A 15,961-nucleotide genomic window follows, 5' to 3' on the forward strand; every position below is an offset into this window, starting at 1 on the left:
CTAAATGAAATTCAAGGTCAACTTAATGATTTATTTATCAGAAATTCATAAAAAGCCTTATAACTATGAAAGTGACCTATACAAGTGTGGTGTTTTGTCAACATATAGATAGTACCATATAAAGACTTAAAATCTCAAAATGAATATTTAGAAAAGATTCGAGCTCTCTGAGTGCTTCTTTTTTTGTAGTTTAAGGCTTTTTGTCTTTTTTTTCTTTTTTTTTATTATAAATAAATGATTAAGTTGACATTAAGGACCACAATGGACGTAAGCCAAATTTTATTGACCCCATTCGACACACCTACACCTACCTAAGTGTAATCAGAATTCATTCTAAACCTTTCAAGCTATACTATTTACAGACAGACACACAAATGCTACATAAAAGATTATCAGGTGGAGTTGATCAGATGGGGTCACCAGTGTTGCTTGATGAAATCAAAATAGGCTGAAGTTAAGTTTAAAAAAAAAAAATTTAATCAGAAGTAAAGATAAAAGCCATTTTTGCCTGTCGCCTTATCTTTGATTGAGCCTCAGTTCTGTTTATCAAGGCGACACTCTGTCAACTGTAAACTTAAGGTTTCCACCCAAAGCAAACGAACCTGTGTGTGTGTGTGTGTGTGTGTGTGTGTGTGAGAGAGTGTGAGTGAGTGAGTGAGCGGGGGCAGTGTGCATGTAGCACACAGCTGTTTGAGGCTTTATGCATGTGACGACTGTAGGAGCTCTGAACTGTAGGAGATTACAGTAGTTTAACAGAGGACACACATTTAAACTGGAGTAGGAACAGTTGAGATTTTCTAGCCTAATTTTAAGCATTTATTAAAAAAAGATGAAACTCTAGTTATTTAGTACATAATTTTCAACTTTCCAGTAAGATCTGTCTTGTTTGTAATTTTATTTGTACTAATCTAAACAGATCTAAAAGGATTTAAAGTCACATTTTTAGCAGCCACTAAGTGAAGTTTCTGGTCTGACAGGTGAGTTGACCGTTAACACCCGAGCAGAGTTTCTGTGAGAACGGTCGACTCCCTAAAGATGCCCCTCGCAGAGTGAAACCACAGTTAGTCATGCTGTTACTCAACGCAAACTCAGCTCCTGTTTAGCAAATCACTGCTTTCAACATAGCTCCCGTGCAGCTCTGTTAAAGCATGAATCACCAGATGAGCAGCTCCCCCCGCAGCCTGTTCTGCCAGCCTGTCTGAGAGCGCCGCTATGCTCAGCTAAAGCCTCGGCCGATTTCGTCGTTAGTTCGAAGTCATTACTGCCAGCATTTGGTGATTCACCTGGATTGTCTCAGGTAGGAGGTAAATTGAAGGGAACAGCAGGGCTTAAATAGCTGCAGTAGGCTATAAAACTTTTTCTTCAAAGGCATCAAAAGATTAAAAACCCTGTTCTGACGAAAGCGTGAAAGATGGCTAACTGCTAAATTTGTCTCCTCCTCCAGAACCCCGACATGCTGACGAGGAAGATAAAGCTGTGTCACATCAACGCCCACATCACATGTCGTCTGTGTGAGGGCTACCTGATTGACGCCACCACCGTCACAGAGTGCTTACACACCTGTAGGTCCTCCCCACCCCTCACTCTGTGATTTCAAGTACTCTCGCTTCTTCTTTCTCATCTGCTCGCTTCTGTTTTTAAGTTTTCTGTTGTGTGTCACACACACACACACACACACACACACACACACACACACACACACACACACACACACACACACACACACACACACACACACACACACACACACAGGCTGTTTTTGTCTCCCAGGATTTTTCTTGGCTCTTTGCCGTTCGGGGAAAAAAATCCTGGAGGCTGAGCGATGCTTCTGATATCTGTGCAGCGCCGCTTGTTGCTGTTTCTGTTGGTCAGGTTGACTGTTGCTTCTTCCTTTACTGTTTCTGCAGAGCATAATCTCAAAACAATCTTTATTTGTGCTGGTGTTTTCCAACAAATGGCTTTGAATATGAAGTAGATGCGCGTACAAAGACTCACAAGAGGGCAGACCAGATATTCTGCACATTTATTAGTCTCATAAAAATATCAAACTAAGTCACCTCTTATGCATCAGCTGGGTGTTTTCAATAAAGCGCCGTGATAACACCTGGTTCATGCTGCAGGTAGAGGTGTTATCTTGTCTGATCCAATGCCTTAACCCAGACACAAAGACTCATCTGGATCCATGAGCATCTTTAGAGTTCTCTTACAAATTCTATGAAAATAAGTAGTTTTTTTAGGACGTAACCTTAAAAACAGAGTTTAGTCAGCGTCTTCAGTAAAAATGATGAAAAACCCTCTCTTAATCAAAGCTGTGTCCACACTGGACGCGACCAGAAGTGACCATAGTGATAACCGCTGGTGACAGGAAGTGGGCGGGGCCCGAGAGAAACTTTTCTCAGTTTCCAGGCGAGCAACTGAAGAGACCAATAAGAGTGAAGAACACTATTAGCCGACATGTGGCCTGGTGGTATATACATTAGAGGATCGCCTAATTAGCTGGAGCCTGAAATGTTGCAAGCGATCGGCCACCAGCTTCAAAGCGATGCATGAGCAGCCCACTGCTTCCAGTCTGGATGCAGCAATGGGACGCAGGTTTAAGCTCAACTCATACAGTGTAATTAAAGGCGTTTACATGTTTGTGAAGGCAGGCTGTGCGAAGTCAGTGCAGCTGTCACTGATGTTAACTCAGCCAAAGAGGTTTTGTAAAAAGTTCAGTTTTGAAACAATGAAAATTGTGCCAGAGGTGATGATTGGGTCGACGTTTGATCTGGATCTGCATTCAGGATTTTTTTTTTTCATCACTGTGAGGACTGTGGATATTTCCCATCCTATCTGAAACTGAAAATTAGTCAAGTGGTTTTATTGTCATTCCAACCATGTGCAGCGGTACAGTGCAAAATGAAATGAGACAGTATTCCTCCAAGACCATGGTGCTAAATATGACGTACAACAAACAATATAACAGACAATCAACACAGGACTACATAAAGTGCAATATACAAAAAATATACAAAAAATACAAAAAATAGCAAACCAAAAAAACAAAGACTGCAACACCAGACACAAACACAATAGTGCAATAGAAATGTGCAAAAAGTCACTTTTAGGTTCTTTATCCATGCATTGGTCTTGTTTTCCACAAACACAAAACTTTAATCCCTCTTTTCCCCCCAAACACACACATTCTGATCCTGCCTTTAACTCCTAAAGTTTCCTGGACTTAAAAAGACTCTTTAACCAGTGTCTGAAGGACTGATTATAAAGGCGTTAAGTTTGACTGCTCACATTTTGTTTGTCTCATGAAGAGGCTCCTCGTGGCTACACTTTCTTACCTTTTTATTTTTTTTTAATATTAGCAAGTCTTAACCTTAATTAATGTTAATTTTGTTTTGTTTTTTGTTTTTAACATGAGCTCCAGATATAAGGGCCACACTTACACCACCTGCTGGTTAGTACAGTTTTGGTGATAATAGGATTGGTTTTAGACAGTCTGTTGCTGAAATACAGAGTGACCACTTCATTAGTGCACAAAAAAAAATCAATCAGGTAACAGAGTTCACCTGTGATGATGACTGTAAGGTTTTTGTTATTGGGTAAATACATCAAATCTTAAGATACTTGGGGTCTTAGTCATGACATTGCATAACATAAAGAGCCATTTCTTAAAAGAAGGAACCAAAAAGAGAAGTCTTTGCAGAGGACTGGTTCATATTGGAGAACATGTGTATGCAAGGTACGTGTCGGAAAAATGCAACTGAAAATGGTTTTGGTTAAATCAGATTCAAAAACTGATATCAAAAACTTTTTTAAAAATTTCTTGGAACTTCTAAACCTTTTCAAGTCGTCTGTTTAGACACGGAAAACTGAGTTGCATAAAGGTAGAGCCTATTTTAATGTATTTTGCTGGTGTATTTAATAAAATGGCATGATCGGCATGTAAAAACAGAAGCAACGTCTGGCAGAGCTGCTTTAGAGGAAAAGAGTCAGATACGTTGCACTGGTTGTTGTTGGTTTGTGCTTTCTAGTGCGTGAAACCAGACGGCGCTCATGCAGAAAGTCTGATTCTGTGTGTTCACCGGCGTCTGATCGTAACGGCTGCAGAGTTCATAATAACTACTGCGTATGAGCTGATTGTGCTTTTGAAAAGTAAACAAACAAAGTAATCCAGGACTCCTCAAAGGCCAAGAGAAGCTAAAGTGCAGCTTCAGTTGCAGCGCTTCCGAAATTAAAATGTTTTCTGGTCTTACAAGATGAAACTGAATGGCTTTCATTTGGAGCATTTGAGGTAATTTACAGATTAAAGGCCTTTTTAATGGAGTTTGAAAGTTTGGTCAGCAGCCAATTTGATTGCGGATTTGATTAGTGGGCGAGTAACTGAGAGTTGCTCCGTGTATTGGCAGCAATAAGTAAGAAGTTGATGTTTTTAATGTAGAAGGAGCTTTGCAGAAGAAATGAAAACGACAAAAAACCAAGAACAAAGAGGAAATAAAAGGCTTGACGACATCAGGCGCTGAAACCTCAAAGGCGAAGGAAATGTTGTTTTTGTTTTTTTGTGTTTTTTATAACTTTACAAGAAATCATGTTTACTCTGCTGCTGAATTTCTTTGATTTTTTTTTTTTTTTTTTTTTTTTGCTGATTTGTCACAGATCTGATCACACAAAGTTTAATATTAGTCAAAGATAACTCGAGCATACAAAATGCAAACCAGACATGTAAAGCCAGGTGGCTGCGTCTTTACAGGGTTAAAACCTGCATCGCTGCCATTATGTCAGTTTTTCCGCAATCAAAGCTGAAAGAGAATGAAACCGTGCAGACTTCATATTTTCAGCAAATGAGATGGTTGAGTTTGAATAACTAGGCAGCCGATGGGGTATTTTGTTTTATTTTTATTTTTTTAAAATAAAGTTCTCAGTAGGTTTTAAACCTCTTGAGGGCGTCTGGCTTCACCTCCTCCAACATGTCACCAAACACTTCCTGAATACTGAGTGAGGCCTGGTTTATCCTGCAGTCTCACTTTTAAATCAAGTCATCACGTGCTGAATGGCTGCACATTGTTTAGCATTTTATTGCTTTTTTTCCCCTCAACCTTGAACTTGACATTTCGTAATCCCCGCAGGGGTCTCCGAGTTGTCGAGGCCTTGGCCTGTCTCCCCCCCACAACCTTAAGTGCCCTCTAATGCTCACATGAGAGTCTTTAGATTGCCTAGCTAACCACACCAAGCTGCTCATGTTGGCAGATTAAGATGGCTGTTTTTGTGAAATCACAATTTTCTGATGCAGGATAATAAAAAGTGTCCAAGCATTCTGAGCTGGGGGGCGCTCTCACCCCCTGTGGAGCAGCTTAATTGAACTTGACACATTTATTTCAGGAACAACACACTCAGCATTTGGGGAGATTAAAAAATGATTTGATAAATTGGACACTGATTAGAGCAGAACAGTGAAAATAAACATAACCCTGTATCAGACATGTGCTGGAATATATGTTAAGATAACCACAGACATTTTAGTACCTCTCATGCCCACCAGAGGGAGCTCTTCACTCACAGATGGAAGCCCCTCTGCCCACTTAAGGCGTCTGAGTCCAGACGTGACGCTTTGACTCTCCCTCTCACTTGGAGAAAGGCTCCACCATTGGAGAGTGGAGACAAAGAGATTCACATCACGTCACCACTGCAGCTGTTCTGACAGATCGAGCTCTATTGTCACAGAAACGGGAGGGGAAAAAAAGTGTGGCTGAGATGGGTAAAGTGGTGAACCACGTGCTGCAAATTACAGTGCTGGGTTGTACACAACATGTGCTGTACACATGAAGGGATCCATAGGTGAGGGGTCAGTTGCTTTAAGCACAGGCATTGTTGGCAGTATGAGATTCATTAGACGCAGTTTGTGATCCAGTATGTCTTTTTTTTTTTTTTAATTAGTGCATCCTTGGATTACTTGATTATCTCACTGTCTCGTGTATTAAATGGTAAGTGGCCTGTATTTATTTACAGCTATACACACAGTCGGTGATGTTTGCTTTTTTTTGGAGCTAAGACTCTTTCACATGCACTTGTGATTAGTGAGATGACCCGCTGTGCCACCTGAGCCACCTTTTACTCAAATCAACCGTTTTAATGAGCAGAAATATTTCAATGTTTCCTTGGGTGATGCTTTTATTTACAACCATTTAATAAGAACTCAATGTGAATGAGCCGGGTCAGGAAATAAGGGCGCAGCCTGTCTGGCTGGGAAAAGGAGACGAGATTATTAATGGAAACATTTGCAGGTTGTTGTTTGAGCGAATGCTCTTATCGTTCAACAGTGAGTGCAGCTAGGGAATCGGCTTCTATAATGACTTTAAAGTTGTAAGTTGTTGTTATTATTTTTTAAATTGAGAAGATCCATAAAAATCCGTAAGATTTGAGGAGATTTTACAGTGGGGAAAAATAAATGTATGCTATATTTGAGATTAAAGAGAGAGGCTGTCTTTAATGCCTATGTAGTCTAGCAGAGAGCACTGATGCTTATCATTTCTGAACTACATCATCTTGTCACCGAACGCCTGCTTACATAAGCTGATGTCACTTTGACCATTAAATATCAGCTGGAGGTGGTAAAATTCACCTTAGTTAAGTTTGCCAGCTTGCCCCTGAACTTTGCAGACAGACTGACTTTAATCACCTTCAAAAAATAAAACTAAAGCTGTTAGCAATCAGTACTACCCTTGAAATCTTGCTATATTGTGTTTAAGTTCTCAACTGGAGTTGAACTGGGGTCAGGCTGGTGAACCAGTACAGTGTAACCATTAAGGACACATTCTCCTTTATTTGCTTTATTCTCCTTTATGGCCTGGAAAAGCAAAGCCTGTTGAAGAAATGGGGATCGGACTAAAAAGACATTAAAAAGTTTAAGAATACTAACACACATCCAAAAACACCCGTTGGTAAAAACTCTGCCTCCTGGTGGTGAGAGTTTTAGTTGCATTTTAAAGAATCCAACTGATGTGGGGTGTAATGGTTGACCAAAAGATCAAATTGGCCAAGTGTGTTTGAACTTTAAGGTCATTCGTAGATTTACATGAAGAAAGAAAGAAAATAAAGCTACACAGCAAGTACAACAGCGCTGCACAGAGATCAACGAATGCAAACTCGAGTGTTAAAAAGCCGAGGAAAACGGTTTGCTTTTCATGTATTAAGCAGGGAAATCTAAAAATGTGTGGCAGATTCTTTTCTCTACAAATAAAGACCTTGAATGAAAGATGCTCTGTGTGCGTGTGTGTGTGCCCACGATGAAGAGTAACCGTACATTTCTGCTGTGCGTCTCCAGTCTGCAGAAGCTGCCTTGTGAAGTATCTGGAGGAAAACAACACGTGCCCCACGTGTAGGATTGTTATTCATCAGAGCCATCCACTGCAGTATATCGGGTGAGTGAGGAACCACCGCAAAGTGCACACACACAAACGCACACACACACTCAGTCATTCACACTTTGAGTGCCATCAGCTGTGCTCTGCCAGTAAACAAACTGCCGAGGACCAAAGAGCCGGCGGTCCTTTTCCATTTGATTTCTGCTCTTCTGCAGGAAACAAAAACCCTCTCGGGGTGGTCCGGCTGCTTTCTTTTGTAGATTTGCACCTCGCACAAAAACACTTAAAGCCCACACCCATTCACAGCTCTGTTTTCTGCACAAGAGTCTAGAAAATACATGCTCATTGTACAGTTAGTACAATCAATGTATTATTAAACTTTGACCATTTAAACATGGAGGGCTGAGCGTGAGCAGCTTCTCACATTAATCACACAAGTCGGTGTGATTTCATTGATTAGGTTTGCCTGTAATCTGTGGCTGGAACGATAACAGCTCTCCCCGTCTGCCTTACACGATAACATCGGTGCAGAAGGTTGTTACTGTTAGTGATGCAATTATTACTATGATTTTTACAATAATTTATTTATTTTTGCCTGCATTGCTCACCTGAAATGTTATCAGACCAGGAAGGACGGCGGTTACATTTTTATTTCCCATGTTTTTCTCCTTTTTTGGATGTGCAGTAATACTTTTGAACACCCGTTAAAAAAAAAAACCCAACTTTGGGATCTGTGGAGTTTCCCTCTACTCTTATTAAAGACTAGTAAAATACACGAGCTAAATTATATTTTTCTCTTTAACCAAAGCAAAGAGATCCCTTTATCCACATTGCACATTTAAAATGTAAAAAAACAGCTGTAGCCCACTGAGATCCAAAGATGCTCATTGTCTTATTTTTATGTTTTATTTGCTTATGCTCAAAAATCTTCAAAAGAACAAACATGTCTGTGTGCATTATAAAGCGCGGCTCAGTTGCTATAAAGTAGATATACAGTAGATGATCCTGCAGCTATGATCATAAACCGCTGCTGGGATTTTGCATCAAAGTGGCATCGCAGCTCGGCGTTCCCCACTGTTTCTTGATAACTAAATATGAAAAAGGAAAGTTGTACTTCAAGTCTGTTAATTGAGTAGCGATAAGTGCGTTGACTTTTGTAAATATCTTATTGCTTTTGGAAGCCGTCTCCGGCTGGTTAAATCCTGCTCTGCGAAGCATCGTGTGGTGTCTGCCCCTCTGAGCGCTCACGCATTAACGTCTGATAAATGTGGCACACAAACCTAATGTGCACCAGCAATTTAGTCATTACTGTGTAAACTGCGCTTTCTGCAGACTCATTGTTTTGCAGGAAATGCTCCATTTCAAACGCATTAGCTCTCTGCGCAGCTGTTTGGGGTTTTTTTCTTCCTCCCTTCATTGTTTGCAGGAAATTGGAGCTGATGGAAAACATCACAAGTGATTTGAAGGCAAAACGCCCAGCAGATGACAAGCAAAACCCCATCTGCTCATTGGGAAGATTGATCAAAGTTGATGTTTGAGATTTAGGCTTAAAAATCACAGTCAGATGTCTCTTCAGAGAATCAGCTGGGCAGAACAAATCCTGCCGTTCCGCCCGCCAAATGTGGCTTTCTTTGATTGTTTTAATCCATTTTGTTTTCACATACTTTAAATTGTTGCGGTTACATGCGTGCAAACAGCTTGGGAATCAGTAGCTCTGGGAAGGAAATGTGCACATATTGTTGCCACTTGGTCTCATTTAGTTACTTCAAAACATGGTGTTGATTCATGCCACTACTTTTTTTTTTTTAAATGATATATTTGTTACATTTACATTTTGGTTTCTATGTGTGTTAACATTTAGAGACAGTTCAGGGCTGCTGGATCATTTTATTTAGAGTTAATGTGCACGTCACTCTAATGTTTTCATAGGCTTTTAAAACCGAGTCCATAGAAGGAGGAGAACAATGCCTGTAACTCAGTGTCCATGTGGAGTTGGCCACTGGTAGCCAAGGCTTATCTCTTCTTCAGGAAGGAGCTCATGTGATAAGGACATGGTGGCATGGGGGAGGGAAAGACATGCAGTGGCTCATAAGACCCAATCAGAGCAGCAGATGTGGGTGTGTGAGACTGCAGTCGTTTTAGTTGGCACAATCACATTTTAATTGTTGGGTTCTTTATGCTCTTATTTGCTTCTTTATCAGTGATAACTCAGGTGATTTGCACAGGGCTGGATGATGAACACACTCATTGTCCTTTTTTTTTTTTTTTTTTTAATGGGATATTTATTCGACCTTTTAAAGTCTCATGATTCAGAAACTTCCAGGCGGGATCAGGAAATAAAAACACAGAAACACACAAAGTATTTGTGATTTTTGTCTACATTTCTCACAACGTGGACATTTTTAACGCCAGTAACAGATCTCAGGGCTATAATCAGTTTTGTCCAGCAGGGGTCAGTGTTTCCCTGCTTTTTTGCAGGGGATCAATCCTCAGCATTAGGTGGCTAATTTCGGTCCCTGATATAACTCCTCCTCAGTGGACAGCAGGGGAGACAAACATGTCACATTTTTATTTATTCATTTTTCTCCTCCATAACCTTGCAACAAACAGCACACTTTGTCTGTTAGCTGGCTGTCAGCACTGGGTGTCAAAACACACCATCACACATAACGCGTACCCACTGTGCACCATGTCACCAGCACGGGGGAAGCGGCCATTTAACCATTTAACACTCTGACAGAGCGCATGCTGAACATCAGCCTTTGAGGGTGTCAGTTGGGGCTTTGTGAGATTATTTTCTTGCACGTCACCTTGAGATTTTCAGTCATTTAACAGGATAGTGTTTTACAGTGCAGGGTGGCAAGAACTTATAGTTTTACCTCGGGGCATTTGCAGCATGTCATAACAGGATGCGCAAAATCTACAGGTTCTCAATAGTTCAACCAAATGTTATTCCACCCTCTCAGACTGCTGCGTGCAGAGGCTGGACTGATTATGCAGCATTACATACAAGAAAAGGAAAAAAATCAAGGGGAATTTTGATAAGAAAAGAAACAGCAGAATATTGTTTCCCACGTTCTCTCCTATCATGTTGATGATCTCATGACTTCAGACTGAGTTTTTTTGGGGTTTTTTTGTGGATTCCAGTCCAGACTTGAAGGTAGGGATCCACTGCTGTGAGTTACAAAAACATGCAAATGTGTTATGAAATTGTACAAGTGCATCTTTACCTTGTTCGCTGTGAGTTTTTGAATCTCTGGGTTTGAAACTCAGTTGCTTTTCCCTTTTTATAATGTTAATTTTCACTGCGTGTTAAAGTAACTAATTATTTTCTTGTCCCTTATAGCCATGACAGAACAATGCAAGACATTGTCTATAAGTTGGTACCGGGACTACAAGAGGGTAAGTATTGTGTATTTATTTCCTGGGATGCAACCTACAAGAGATCCTTCCTTAAAACGTAACTTTTTAGCTTTCCCTTGCATGCATGCTTTGATAAACTGACTGAAAAATGCATCATTTTAATATTGTTTTTCCTCGCTGTTGTACGTGAACCTCAGAACTCCTAAGGAACAAGCTCCCTGTAGTGCACACATGCTTCTCTAAATGTTAAAAAGATGACAGCATCAGCCTTGGCAAAAAGGACTTCTGTTTTTAACTCTTTTTTTTCTTCCTTTGGCTCTTGTGCAGCGGAGATAAAGAAACAAAGGGAATTCTATCAGAAGTTGGGGATGGAGGTGCCCGGAGACATTAAAGGAGAACTTTGCAACATGAAGACTCATCTAGATCAACGCAACGGTACGTTAGCCTCGCAGACTCGCGCTGTTTTCAGAACCACAGAAAATCTTTCTTATTGCTTCATCTAGTTTGGAGCTGGCTCTGCATTTAAACCAACACTTAACATGCACCTGTGACGGGTCTCTTATTTTTTTGACGTGAAGGATTTGACCTTTAGTCAACACAGCCTTAATGGTGGCACATAATAGTCTCAGTGAATGCAGCATACGAGAGGATGTTGTTTGGCTTTGTCACGTGATGCTGCTGTGAGTTGAAGGTCCTCCAAATAGCACCAGGGCTCAACCTGGCTGAAAAAAGTACTGCAGGCATGAAAACAAATATTTCCTGCAGCCTCTTTGAAAAATGGTGTAAATAATGTTGTATTGATTGTCCGGGCGGATTTTACCTGTTGGCAACCTAAACAATCTAAGACACATGCACAATATGCATTCACATATTATACTTAAATTATGCATGGTAACGTGCAGATATTGTATTTACATACTTGCACTCAGTATGTTAGTAGAATTCAATTTTCAATTCAAGTCAGTTATGTTTTTTTCATATCTTCTCATACCATCTCAAAACTATTTATATTGTTAGACAAATATCCTACAGTAATGCAGAGAAAACCCCAACAATTAGACGAACCCCTATTAGCACGAACTCAGCAACAGTAGGAAGGAAAAACTGAATTTTAACAGGAAGAAACCTCTGCAAGAATCAGGCTCAGGGAGGGGCAAACATCTGCTGTAGAAGTGACTGGATGGAGACGGGACAAAAGACGAGCTGTGATGGATGTAGATGGGTTTGTTTGTTTGTTCCCAAGTCTTTAAGAGTGTGGCATTTGATTGTTTTGCTTTTTTTAAATGAATGTAACAAGTGAAGGGTAGAAACCTTACTGAGAAACCTGCCGGTCACAGATCCCTAAAGAACAGCCTGCTTATCATGTTTCATTCTAAACTATTCTATGCTAACGTCATGTTGTTATAAATGAGACTTCACCTCTGCAGTGTGGATGTCGTGCTGATAATGTGTAAAGAATGAAGTCTCTGGCCAGTAATGAGAAACATTAGAAGCACAACCAAGAGTAAGAGCAGAAGCCATTAAACAGTACAGATAAAGACAATTTAGCCAATCATAACGAGCCTCTGGCCTGCTCTTTGTGCACAATGGCTTTTCCAAACCTGCTCGCTTCCAAGGGTTGGTGTAGATGTGTACCCAGAGGGCTGTCATGCTGGCAGGCCTAATCGCTAGCTTAATCCCCCTCTCTGATTTTGGTAATTAAGGTTCAAATGGAAGTGGAACTGCTCTCTGGATTCTCGAGCTTTGTCGCTGGAAGTCAGGTTTAGCTATAGAATATACACACACACACACACACCTCTAAATGTTCATACCCAAACACATTTTAAGGACCATTTGCACAGACGCCAACAGAAAAAGAAACAAAGCAACTCCTGGGCTCCATTTCACCATTGAACAAACAAATGTGTCTCTAGCTTTGAGCAGTGATAAAAATAATCTTGACTTGAGGAAACTATAGAAAACCAAATGCATGTTATGGAAATAGAAATTCACTCTCTTTCGTGCGTTTCTGAAGATTTTAAAGCTACCAGCCTTTTAAGGAATTGAAAGCTTCCTTTTAACTCCAGTGAATTTCAGATAATTGGTTTACCGTCTGGTCTCCCTCAAAGCTCGTCTCTATATACAATCACTGAAAACACAACAAAGAAAATGTCACACTGCACAACAAAATTTCTCTTTTCATTTCATCCATCTGGTTCAACAATGTAAGAAAAAGATCTTAGACTATTGAGCTGTTATAACTTTATAGTATTTAATCCATTCGTGCATGTGTGTTGAGCCAAATGGAAGTCTGAATAGAAAAAGGCATCGTGCATAACATCCATGTGTCAGGTAGCCGGCTAATGGCACACCATCTTGTGTGCAGTTCTCCGTAATGCATCCACGGTGAGTGGTCTTTTCAAATAGCCACTCTTGAAAAGACTCACCATGGTTGTACAACACCATTAGTGTTAGATAGTTTTGCAAGTGCCACAAATTGAGCTAAAAATACAGCCACAGTTCCCCAGTCATGGTTTAGATTGCATAAAAAAGTTTCGACAACGCCAGCAAATGTTTGAGAGAGACAAGAAAGCCGAGGAGTGTCACAATATTACACATAGGTTAGATTGATCACAAAGTGGTGCTTAAGGGGTGGTTTAGCAGCAAAAATCCTACTAGGCTGAGTATGTAATATTACCATCATCTGTCTATACATACAGGCTAATGCAGTATGAGGCACTGTAAATAAAAACGCACATTGCTCAGAAGCGATAAAGTGCATCCTGGGTATGTGTTAGTCATCTGGTTGTGGTTGACTTGTTTTACAGGTTGTAAATTATCTGCATCCATCTTTAATCTGGACTCAGCGATTTGACATTGCATCCAGATTCTTTGAAGACCTGTCAGGACTTTCATTAAAGTTACAGAGATTCTGTTTGCATTGACTTGAATACATGTGGTATAAAAGCTTTAAAGTAGTAGGCAGTGATTTTATGTAGGCAGGCGGTGTTCGGTTGCAGCGATGGCTCATCTGAGTCATGCCCCACGTCCCACTCCAGGACACGGGGGTCAATGCCAACAATTCTTCGCCCCAACTGGAAAAATAATAATAATGAGGTTTTCTGGTTTTAAACTACTCAACAAAAAACTACTTTGTACTCTATTTTAAAATAGACAATACAAATCTAGTTTTAAATTGTGCAGCTGCTGGCCTCTAGAAGCTCTACTGTATTTCTATTTTCTTCTGTTTTGTAGCTCTTAAAGCTGGGTAGATTTCCCAAAACGGTGAAAAATATTAAGTCATAGTCAGAATTTGTTTATCCAGCATCACCGCGAGCAGGCTGGTTTGTTTACTTGAAATCTTTCTCTCCCACCTGAGAAAATGGACGCTCCTCATTAGGTTCCTATCTAAGAATAGCAAACCAAAGTTAACAGATGGTATCGCAGAGATCACACTGCACTAACAACAGGTGACAGTGGGCGCTCTGTAAATGTTTCTCCTGCCAGAGCTGAGCAGTTTTACACTTAATTAAAGGCTCATTTACCCAGAATCTCAAAATTAGGAACTTTTTTTTAGGTCCTTCTAATCAGCTGAATAAAGTTAACCTCTTCCGCTTTATAGAAGACGGATCGACACTTTCTAATCCATGAGCACAGAAGTCACAACCAGAGGTTGTAATATTTGGAAGAAAGAGTGTGTTTTCAGGAAATAAATGACGCAATGTCTGTTAATTAAACAGAGCACATGTAGTACAGACCTGCATGTGGATCTGAATCAGGGACATTGTGAGTCATGTTGGGACCTTAATCCAAATGCTCCCTCAGTGCATTAATACCCTAAAGAGATGAACAATTACAGAACAAAAATCACATTTTATTGATTACAGGGGACCAGTGGAAGTTCATAATTTGCCCATTTTCTTCCTTAAGTGTTGGCTCTAAGTATGACATATTTGCAGCTTGTTCCTTGACAGTGCATAATCCAGCTCTCTTATCAATATGTTCCAAACACTTTCCAAGGCGGCTTAACAGAGTACCTCCAAGCTCTGCATTCAGTCTCACAGTCTCTCACAGAAACTGCAATATAGAGTTATCTGTCAGTAATATGCTGATTGATTGGAATATACTAAACATGCAAAGCAATATTAGAGATGTTTCTGTGGACTTTCTTGTGTGTGTTTTATTCCCAACTGAAGGTTTACTTACATTAAGACAAACGTGGCATGTGCAACAGGCCCAATATTTTAACCACTGATAACACTGCCATTAAGCTATAATACTGCACGATTTAAGCCTTTGCACAGTAGATCTAAGCCGTGTTAGCTGTGCTTTTAAGTGCATAAGCTGAGTTTTTTTCCAAACACTGTTAAAAATCTGGCCTCCTCTAGTATACAGCAAACTCATTTCTCTAAATGACCTTCTTTTCTGAGCACTTTACACAAGAAAATAGGGAGACATGGGGCGATGATGAGTCTGTCGAGTGCCCTTTTCTACTTCATGACAATATAAACGCCCACTCACTAACACACAGTTTACTCCATCTCACTGCCATTACACAGCAGAATCACTCGAAAACGTTGTAGTACATGCCTTTGGGATTCGACTGTTTATAAGAGTTCCCACAAATCATAAACCTGTCAGAGTAGATGATTTTTCTGAAACAAAAAGAAATTTTGGAAGAGACAGACTGCTCAGTCTTTCTAATCCCCAGACCCAAGCAATCAACCCATTACACGATGCCATCACCTCGAACAAAAGCCAGGACTTCATGTTTGAGTCACTCAGATGCTCAGGAGTTGTTTGAAGGTGAGGCACAACAATAAGAGCAAGACCCTGGTGATAAGCAATCAGTGAGGCACACTCTGGAGACAATCACCACAGAGACACCAGAGCAGCTCAATAATACTTGGTGGAATTGGTGACAGTTAGCCCAGACAGAAAATGGTCACAGAGGGGTGCTCCCAATAGCATCTACTGTCTGAGTAGGACTAAACTGTCCCCACACACACACACACACACACACACACACACACACACACACACACACACACACACACACACACACACACGTTATTACATCCACTGAATCCAGGAAGAACAGACCGAATTTCTTTGTTTTTTAAAGGTTACAGAAAAGCAATACTTGCCCATGTGGCAATTTTGTCACTGCAATGCAATTTTGACTTTGATAACCAAGTTTCATATCTAAAAATTCAATACTACTACAATATCACAGCCAACAAGAAAATCCCTAGAGAAATATATAA

General features: G+C 40.3%; 1 protein-coding gene across 3 annotated transcripts in view; it reads left to right on the plus strand.

The window, feature by feature from the left end:
* The window catches only part of pcgf3 (polycomb group ring finger 3), a 69,760-nt gene that overhangs the window by 40,472 nt on the left and 13,327 nt on the right, over positions 1–15,961 (plus strand). For 2 of the 3 annotated variants that reach the window (XM_026183758.2, XM_080305089.1), the window contains exons 3-6: positions 1,445–1,562; positions 7,313–7,409; positions 10,699–10,754; positions 11,043–11,150. In XM_026183758.2, coding sequence (XP_026039543.1) covers positions 1,445–1,562; positions 7,313–7,409; positions 10,699–10,754; positions 11,043–11,150 — 379 coding nt within the window. Of the gene's footprint in view, positions 1–1,154; positions 1,298–1,444; positions 1,563–7,312; positions 7,410–10,698; positions 10,755–11,042; positions 11,151–15,961 lie in introns of those variants that run through there. The other variant, XM_080305091.1, reaches the window with a different exon arrangement.

Source organism: Astatotilapia calliptera, chromosome 2 (assembly GCF_964374335.1).
Source record: "Astatotilapia calliptera chromosome 2, fAstCal68.1, whole genome shotgun sequence".
NCBI lineage: Eukaryota > Metazoa > Chordata > Actinopteri > Cichliformes > Cichlidae > Astatotilapia > Astatotilapia calliptera.